The 10,600-nt window shown below is 37.7% G+C and overlaps 1 protein-coding gene across 1 annotated transcript in view; it reads right to left on the bottom strand.

The window, feature by feature from the left end:
• Positions 1–6,206: 6,206 nt before the first annotated feature.
• Positions 6,207–10,600, bottom strand: part of LOC149305536 (N-terminal EF-hand calcium-binding protein 1-like) — a 74,396-nt gene continuing 70,002 nt past the window's right edge. Inside the window, exons 11-13 of the mRNA XM_089477424.1 lie at positions 9,683–9,760; positions 8,175–8,266; positions 6,207–6,235 (exon numbers count right to left, since the gene is read on the bottom strand). Coding sequence (XP_089333550.1) covers positions 6,207–6,235; positions 8,175–8,266; positions 9,683–9,760 — 199 coding nt within the window. The remainder of the gene's footprint in view (positions 6,236–8,174; positions 8,267–9,682; positions 9,761–10,600) is intronic.

The following is a 10,600-nucleotide window of genomic DNA, read 5'->3' as shown; positions in this document are numbered from 1 at the left end:
GTACTGATTACAATTTGTATGGTTTAATATGGAGGATTTTTGGGGAGGGGGGGAGGGCGAAATGTTTTTTTATGTCTTCTGTGGTGGTGTTTTGGACACTGGGTGGCGTTTTTACCATTCTGATGTGCGGGAATCTTTACTGGTAAATCTTGTAGAATACATTTCCTTAAGATTAGGACACTTTTAAGAGTGAAATCTGTAATACCTGTGACAAAAGGGGGTTTATTCATTAAAAGGATCGTTGGCAGAAAAGTGAGTCCTCACTTCTGTATTCGTTGTGACGGAAGGGCTGAGCTGGCCCTGTATAATGCATGATTGATTGGGTGTGGAAATCTTAATCCATTTTATACTGTACATTATACTAGAACAGCTAGGCTCTTCCTGCAGAAACATTCACTTTCAGGATCTGTAGCAAAGTTGAAACCACAACTCTCTGGCCAACCCTCCCTTTAGTGAATAGACCAAAATGTGTCCTATACTTATATTATACCAGAGCATTTTATGCCAATTAGAATGTAGTCTGACAAGCATGCATTAATGTCCTTTAGTCTTCTTGATCAGCTGGAACAAATATCACACTAATACCATCTGAAATATGTGGTGTCTCCTTGTATTCCATTGTTTAAAGGATCTACCAAGTTTAGATTTATAAATGATATATAACTTGGGTGGCGGAGTCCTACTATGTATGCGGTTATTCAAATAAATTTAGCCAAATAAAGAAAAATGTCTGTATTGTAAATTAGTCTTAAGAGGATAATTCATTTAAAAAATACTGCCAGAGCACAACTGTAAGTCACATTACCTGTTTGTATGATAAATGTACATGTTAGCTCGTTAGGGATTATACTGTATCTTTTTAAGAAATACTAATAAAGGTTATTATACAAATAAGAAGTTTGCTGTATGTATTTAGTATAGTCACAAATGGTGAAAATATTTTTAATTAGAAAATAATCATAGTTCATACCAACTCAATTGCATTGATGTTTTTTTTACATACTATATTCCAATTTAAAAACTAATAAAATGAAGGGTAAAAAAATGTAATGTTTTAAAAAAACATTTGTAAATGTATATTGAAAAAACACCACAAAGTAGAAATAATAGATCTTCATATACTCATTGCCATAGTGTGTGAAGGAAGGAGGCTGTTAATTTACACGTTTTGAACATCCAACCATATACTGTATAAGTTTGTATATGTATGTATGTTTGTGGTGATCCTAGCTGTCTTGCTGCACCAAGCATTGTTACCACGTCCAACACACACACACACACACACACACACACACACTCCCCCCTCCCCCCCCCGTGCTACCGTATGACCGGATATACCATCCCTGATATTTAGTAAGTGGTTGGGTTAGATATGACACGGAGATTAGGCTTTTGAGAACACAACACATACCAGTCTTTTAGAATGCATGTGTTTCCCTTTCCTTTCTGCATTATAACGATTAGCCAAGCCCTGTCAACAGTGGGAGCCCTCTCAGTGTGTTTTCATGTTCTAATGATAAGGAGCATACTGAATGATCTACTATGCACCATGTAATGGGTCAGCACTCGTGAAATGGGTTAATTCCGATTCACATTATAATTTAGTAAGTGTTTCACATTATAATGGAGAGCACAGTGAGCAGGTCAGCTTCCTCGTTGCATATTCTTGAAGAGACATTCTAAGGTCTTCTCCACGGTGTGAATCTTAAGCTATCTCCTCTGTGTCACTTTATCTCGGAGATGGATCTTGAGTGGCTGTATATTTTGACATGATGGGGGCATGGTAAGTGGGCCTGTGGTGAGTTACATAGTAATGGGGGTTGATGAGTGTGCTACCTCTGTGCCTGGCTGTGTTTATTGTAGGTGCATATTAAAGGGTAGATAAATATCTACAGATTTGTGTTTTTGTTTGCTAATAAATTCAGCCATCATATTCACTTCAATAGAATACCCTCTATGGCTTTACTATTCTCACTGCCAGTCAAGTCTAGCATTGGGTCCTGTGGGAGTTTCAGCGGGTCTGACAAGAACCACTGCTGCTCCTCCACCGCAAATGCCCCTGTTGAGTTCAATTTCCATACAATTTTGTTACATTACCGCTTATACATTGAATGAAGTCTTGTTTGTTTGCTTTTCACAGGCTTTATCACAGTATTCAACTCTTCATCTTCTTAAAAAAACATTTTCTTGTTATTTGTGAGATGTAGATTTAAACAATTTACCCCTAGACGAAGGTGTGTTGGCACAAATATGTCTGATTTCCAGCATATCGGCTCGTCCTCTGTGTGGTTCCCAGGAGAAGACCTCAAAGAAATCTCAGGTATGGTTGGACTTTTTGTGCAAGAAGGAACAGAATCAAGTTAAAGCACTTTTTTTCTTCTTTATTTTAAGCAAATAGACAAAAAAGATTCAGACGAATAGTTTTTGTTTTCCCCCAGAAATCTGCCGGCATTATTCTGGTCTCTCCCAGGAAAAGCCTCTCCCCTGTTCCTGCAATCTAAAGAGAGAGGATGTGAAAAAACGCCACCTTTTTGTGGAAGTGTACGGATGTGTATGTGTAAGAGTGTGAGCATGGGTGTGTAAGGAGTATGTGCATGTGTGTTGGTGTCCAAGTCAGTGCAAATGTGAAAGTGTGTTATGTGCTAATGCTCTAGGTATACCCCTGATGTGAGGCCAGGTTCACAGAGAAGCAGACAAAGAAAGAAGACAGAAGAACAAGAAGGGGCAAAAGCAGTGCTGTGAGAAAGGAGAGAGAGAGAGCGTGAATGCGAGTGAGGGAATGTCAATGAGTGTGAGACCTCGTATGAGAAAGTGAGTGTGAAAGAGTGAATTTATTAAGAATGATGTAAAAATGGATGTGGGCACGGTTTTTGTGGTGGCAGTACATGTCTTGAGCCACTCTGGCACTCAGCCATGTCTTACACTAAGCGCAGGTAACAGTTTACCGATCTAATGGCGATCTAGTTATTACAGGTGAGAGTTCATTGTAACATTGGTGATGACTCCTCAGTCTAATTGTGCAGTATGTTAAACGATTTTATCTTGGCAAACTACTGGATGTATAAGACTCAGGTGGGTATTTATATTACAAACACATTGGGTGCTATATCCTTGTAGCAGAACAATACATAAACATAATTAGTATACGAACTGTGGATGTGGCACAACGTCTTTTTGGGTGGAAAAAAATGTTAAGTGCCTCTTTTTATTGCATGACTGTGTCCTTTCATAGATCCACATTTTTGGCTTTAACTACTCTGGAAACGTTTTGGAGACCACTTTATGCTTTTACTTTTTCTGGTTTTTAGGCCTTTTGGTGTCTTATAATAATACCCCCTTACTTCTTACACTCAATGTATTTCTACTCCTATGGTCTGCTACAACACACACTTTTTTAATATGTTGAAATATCAATATTTATGCCAACATTTAAGTATTGGGACACCTGACCACTACACCAACAGGGACTTTTATGGCATTGCATTCTAAAAACATAGACATTAATACAAAGTTGGTCACCCCTTTGCAGCTATAACAGCTTCTACTCTTCTGGGAAGGCTTTCCATAGGATTCTGTGGGAATTCTTGCCCATTCATCCAGGAGAGCATTTGTGAGGTCAGGCACTGATGTTGGATGAGAAGGCCGAGCTCACAATCTCTGTTCCAGTTCATCCCAACATCAATGGGGTTGAGGTCAGGGCGCTGTGTGGCTGGTCAAGTTCTTCCACACCAAACTCATCCAACCATGTCTTGGACTTTAAATAACCTATATAGGACAGAAAAACCTGCAACCAGAGGCTAAAAACTGTCCATTAACAGGATGAGGCAGTTTATGATAGAACGGTCTTTTAAGGCCCAAGTTGTTTCTTAAGAGTCTTTAAAAGGGACCTGGTGCGTCATAGTGCTTACTATAGCTACATTTATGTAATAGAACTACTTTATAGCTTGTGTCACTTGTTAAGAAATATTTCATGGTTCAGGAAGGTGGTGGATGGAAGGAAAGGGCACATAGCAAACATATTGTTAAACCAAGGCATTTAAAGTAAATTCCATCCAGGTCCGTCCCTAGTGGGGCCGAGGACTTTTGCAGGGCTCCACATCGGTAACGACATTACTTAACATCATGAGAGGCAATAATAAGAACGTGAGAGCCCTGCATTTTCTCATGATGACTCCCCAGCAACCAGACTGGGTGCAAGTGAGTACGAAGCTAACTAAAATAAAAACAGAACTATTCCCTAGGGCCTAGATACCGTTACCAGCTTCTTTTCCATATGCTTATGGCCAGGGACACTCAGGCAACCGGCAACCGTGGCTCCCAGCATGGTGACGTGGCGTAGTAGAGGCCGCAACAGTGCAGCATCTGGCACTGAGCTGTAGAGAATACTATCCAATAAAGTATTCAAAGTTAAACTGGTTGACTCTGTGTATTTAATAATTCTATAAAACACACTCCAGAAGCCATGGAATAACACAGTTTATTATTCTTATTCTGGTACATTACACATATCATACGATAAACCTTTCTTATAAAACTATTCAGAAGTATATCACTTTCTTTGTATGTTGGCCCTGAAGTTCTTAATATGTTGTGTATACGTATCAAACTATCAAAATGGTATTAACAAAGTCTACAAAGGATAGCAATACATTTTAACCATTATACTATCAAAGACCTACAAATAATATGAGCAGTAACACAAGCAGTGAGGTAAATTCATAGAATATTCATGAAGAAAAATACACTACACAGCCAAAATCATGTAGACACCTGCCTTTTAAAAAATCTGCATTACTAAAGAGTTACTGAGCGTTCACTCGGCTCGGAAGACTTTTCACTAAATGTTGGAACACTGCTGCGGACATTTGCAACACCAACATTAGTGAGGTTGGGTACTTATCTTTGGTGGTTTGTCGTAGCCTGCTTTTGAGGTCGACATTCCGGTTCATTCCAAAATGTTGTATGGGGTTGGGGTCAGGGCTCTTGAAGGCCAGTTCCTCCATTCATCTTTGACAAATCATTACTAGACAGATCTTGTTTTGTGCTCAGCGGCTATGTCATGCTGAAATTTCCCGCTCAAAACACCTGCCCCAAAAGTACCACAGAGTCCCCTAGAATATTATTCACTAAAAGTGAGTTTTCTTTGTGGTTGTGGTTTCAAGCCTCTGACTTCACCATTCATTAAGAAGAGCAAACAAAGGCACACGTCTCCAACAACAGGCCCTGTATAACACATAATTCAAAGTTTAAGGAGACTTCTCAGTGAGAAGAAATCTCCCTGATTTGACTGTATTAATGCATTAAAATAAGTCAGCCAAGCTCTTTCTACAGCACACTTTCGTGGGGGTGCTGAATAGTAAAATCAAGAAGTTAAAACCACAACTCTCCTATGAATACACCCTACAGTGTGCTGTGGGCTGTATGTTACTTTTGGCACTACGTCTTGCCAAACTCAGCTCTCCATTGGACTGCCAGATGCTCTAGAGTACAATCTTAATGACCTTTACTTGGCTACAGTTCACCCTTGGCATTCTGCGTGGTGATTTTAGGCTTTGCTGTAGAAAGCCATTTCATGAAGCTCTAAATTTACTGTGTTTATTTCTTACAGATGCAGTTGGAACCCTGCAATAAGTGCTCCAACTGGGGACAAGGAATTATTTAATGATTCAGGACTCTGCATACCAATTCTAGAAGTTCATGTAGCTTATAACTCCAACAACAACAACTACACTTACAATTGACTAGGGTAGATAGTTGATGGAGTTGAAAATATGGCATCTTATCTGTTTGTCTGTGGAGATTCCATGTGTGTTTGAGTTTAAAAACATATTTGTGGTCTGTCTGACTTACTCATTCAGTTCCATTTCCCTTGACAGTAAATCTGCAGTCCTTGAGGACTGGTATGCCACAGTCATGCCAATAGAAATCAGACTATAAATACACAAGCCTCATACACTAACAGAATCTGGAAAGATGTCACCCTGGCAATTTATACCTCAATGTACCTTTCCTTCATCTCTAATACAAATCACTGTACCACAATTACTGAATTATGTTGTCCGTATCAATGATTTTCTTAGAATGTCACAAGAGTTGTATGATTACATTAGGCAAGCCATGAACAGACACACAGGTACATGACGTAGTACAGTATTGTACAGTGTTGCACATTTACCACACTTCCACAGCAGATATGAAGAGCAGAACTAATTGTTATTCAGTATCCACCAAGAAGCTGGAAAAAAAATTAGAGGGTTTACTAAAGAGAAATAAAGACTTACATGCATCATTGCAAGTACATATAGATACAATGCATTTTCTATTGTCTTGTACCAGAGTTATTTTATTATTTTTTATATGGTCAGAGCTAAATACCGTATTTGCTCGATTATAAGACGACTCCCCAAAATCTGAATATTAATTTAGGAAAAAAAGAAAAAGCCTGAGTATAAGACTACCCTAAAGGAAAAAAGTTTTACCAGTAAATGTTAATTCATGTAAACTATGTAAACTATTTTAAATAAAAGCTATGATTGAGAAAAATATTCTGTTTTAATTTCCTTTTATTTTCCAACCTGCCCCCCCAGTTATGCACATCTGCCCCCAGGCTTGCCACTCTGCCCCAGAAATGCCTTATACCCCCTATATGCCACTGTGCCCCATGATATGCCTTTTAACCCTCTAAATACCACTGTGCCCCATGATATGCCTTTTAACCCTCTATTTGTCCTGATTTCATAAATGTGCCATTTGCCATTGTATTTTTCTTTTCTTTTTTTTTTTTTATTTAGCTCATGTACACCTACTTTAAAAAAAAAAATAATATATATATATATATATATATATATAGAAATGTTTACCTTAAATCTATATATCAGCATTAAGATAAGTCCCTCTTTATGATCGATGTGCAGTAAAAAGGAAGGAAGTGGTGCATAAACACTGCTATTGGCAACATGCAGGTGACTGGCTGCTTAAGCCATCACATGCATGATAGTGGCTCCTATTGGCTGCTGCTGGTCTGCCTAGGTCTCTCGAAAACCAGCAGCAGTGACTACAATTAGCAGTTTTTGCAGGGACGTAATATTAGGTCCTATGTCTTTTAGCGGTTAAAGTACTCTGTGAGTACTTTAATATTCATTCTTCCAAAACAAAATAAAACTAAAGCATTTACCTGACACAGAAGCTGCAGCAGCTGCTCCCCCCTATAGTCTGGCATTTCTTGCCACTGACTGGCTGCCTGAAGCAGTCATTTAGTGGCAGAAAAGTGCTCCATTTAAAATCAATGGACAAGCTTTGCACACATGCTCAAGGTACAGCTTTCCCTGAACCAGCAAGACCATTGTAATGTCTTGCAAAGACAGAGTTCTCGAAACTCTAGAAAATAGATAATACATCTGGTTTTCTCCTCTGCCTTATATTGGTTAAGATTAAAAAAGTCAGAGCAGACTATTTATCAGTTATTAATATGATACATATTGAGGAGGTGCTTAAAAGTTGTTTCATTAAAATGGCTTGCTAAAAATCATGGGGTTGTAGAATATATATATATATATATATATATATATATATATATATATATAGAAACATAGATATATACATATATATAGATACATATATATATAGATACATATATGTATATATATATATATATATATATATATATATAGATACATGTATAGATATATATATTTATGCTCACACATATATATAGTCAAATATTCATTGCAAAATGTAAAGGTGGCTGTAATGATTTATCTTCTATCTGGTTTAATACTTTAGGAGTTATTTTTAATGTAATGATTTCTGCATGTTATAGAAGTGACAAGGACAATGCTCTGAAGCTACACAGTTTGCAAAAGCTGAGCAGTTCTAAAAGCACTAACTAGACAAAGGCCGTGTGTCATCGGAAGAGCAGACATGGCAGACACAGTGGGTTTTCCATAAACTCAAAGGATATATCAGCTGCCCTAGTTTAGGCAAAGAAGAGCTTTTTTATTGTTCAAAGAAGTAAAATTCAGTGCAGATACATTAATACTTTGAGCCTCACAATAAATGTTCTCATTCTGAAGATGAATCTGCACGATGTTAGGAGTTAGAATGCTTGGTGGCATTATATATATATATATAAAATCAACAATCAACCATAAATCATTGGCAACAACAATACTAACCAGGTACAAGCATTGTCGTCATGAGTTCTGGAGTTTCCAGGAAGTCAACGTTACTTCTTTGAAAGGTCTTGCTGTAATTGCTTTGAAGGTGGCTGTGTAAATGTTAATCAATTCAAACTATAATGAGTAGTTCATATATTTTATATTCTAAATATACATCAGCATATAAGTGGATATTTACTGTACAGAATTACAATGACAGATCTAACCTAGGCAGAAGAATCCTTGTATTTGAAAGATATTGAAAGAACAGGAAGATGATTAAATCTCTATAATATGGACTCGTTATACGTGGGCACATCGGATATGAAGGTGTGGCCCGCATGAGATCTGCAGCCGTAACCACAGCTCCAACCATTGGTGGATCCAGGGGGAGCAATGGGGCAATTGCCCTCCCGAGATAGATGGAGGCATGTTGGGACTTAATTATTTATCTCCCTAATTTCCAGGAGGAGGCGGATTGAGGTGGGTTACACAAGGTCGCATTGCTTGACCCTGCAGGAGTAGACTGGGAGCTCGCCAGGTTCAAGCTTCACAAGGTAAGTTGGGTGAATATGTATGTATCTCCATCTGTCTGGGTATGTTAGTGTGTGGGGGTATTTTAGTGTGCCATCATGTGTCTTTGGGTATGTTATCATGTTTGTCTGGGTAAGTTAGTGTGTGGGTATCTTAGTGAAAATTTGAGTCTGGGCTATGTTAGTGTGTGAACCTGTGTTTGTGTGGGTGTGTTAATATGTGTGCATGTGCGTTAGTGTGGGTGTCTGGGTGTGTGTCTTATAGTTGTGTGTGTCTAGTTGTGTTGGCGTAGGTGAACTGCTCTATACAATAGATGGGGCCTTTTATATTATTTAAACCTTCATACCCCTGCTACTGGGGCATACACCTCCCAGGGTTATTTAGTTACCCCAGCCCAGTTTTTTTATTTTAATAAGTATTTATGTTTTCTTAAATGTATTGGGGAAAATGCTAATTTTGCGAGTTACATGCTCGGACAGCAAATTCGCTTTGAACTTGCATGCCCTCGCCTGTAATGACGAACATTTTAAGTCGTAGACACTATTATGCACTCGCAAGAGTTGTTTAACTTGGCAGACCGCTTGACTTCTAAGTGACTAGTCCTAGTCATCATGTTATGTTAATGCATATTTTGAGAAGCTGCTTCACTTAACACCCAATATCAAAATGAATTTAATTTACTAGAAATGCTGTTATTTTAACAGGAGCATCTTCAGAATATTTTTTCTTGTATTTCTAATATATTTATCGACTGATAGTATGAACAGCTTATTGAATGTTATGGTGCTATTGTATCAGTAGATGCCCTGTGAAACTAAATTACCTCCAAAGCCCTATATATACATTTTTGCATCATATTTACTATGCTGCATATATAGAGAAATAATTATAGCACATTTAAGGGTTGCCAACGTGCACATATACCCATTCAAGAATTTTGGAGCCATAATTTAAAATGTGAAATAGAACAAGCTAGAAATAGTTTTACTTACTTCTTCCAAATGCTGCTGCTTTCCCAAAATTCATAAACTATGAACCGGGACTCATTCGAAAGCTTCTGAATGGCAACGCTGTATGAAGAAAACAAAAATGGTGATAGAAACACAAATCTAAAAATATGTCCAGATTTCCCAAAACGTCAAATTAAATGTTACTATTGCTAAAGGAAGAAAAAAAAACCCTTTTTATAAAAGTTAAAAAAAAAAAAAGCTCACCTGTTGTTCCAAGCATATATTTTTTTTATTGTATTAACACATAATGTCATATAGATGGAATGTCTAAATGTGTTCATAAACGCACTTTAAATAGGCTTCAGTAAGGTGTATGTAAAGACAGAATTATAAGAACATTGCTCAACTGGCCAATTTAGGTATTTGTTGCATTTAACAACTCAATACCACAGGACGCTTTAGGAAGCAACGGTGATCAAAGCTGGTCTGTTCTGGTGCCAGTGAAAGCACAAAGCAGAGTAGGCTAGCACAGTCAATGCTCTAAATCTATGTGGCTGCTATTAGTATAATTACACAAAGACATCAGGGCTAACATAAATAAAAATCCAATGGCTAGTAAGCCAGTGAGTTCATACGGGCTAGGTAAAGCCAAACACCTAATAGCTTGATGCACAAAAGCCAGTGGGGTGGCATTGGCATTTTTTAACATCATGCTTCCTCTTTGTCCTGAACAGCATAGCTGATTTTTTAGTTTGTGTAAATGATTAGCAGATTTATCAAATATTTTAAGAATTTTGTCTTTAGTTGTTTTATGCCATTTCTACAATAAACACCATTTGAGAATAAGTAGAGTGCAGTAATTATAATTGGGTTAGCGCTAATATTTCCTAAAGAGTTGAATCCTAAGAAGTGGTTGTGTTCTCACTAAGCAATTCCCAAGATCACCTATATGATAGGTAT

Source organism: Sceloporus occidentalis, unplaced genomic scaffold (genome assembly GCF_023333645.1).
Source record: "Sceloporus occidentalis isolate IW3139 unplaced genomic scaffold, rSceOcc1.0.p SCAF_11, whole genome shotgun sequence".
NCBI lineage: Eukaryota > Metazoa > Chordata > Lepidosauria > Squamata > Phrynosomatidae > Sceloporus > Sceloporus occidentalis.
Note: the sequence above shows the minus strand (reverse complement) of the source record. Positions and strands in the feature narration are given on the sequence as shown.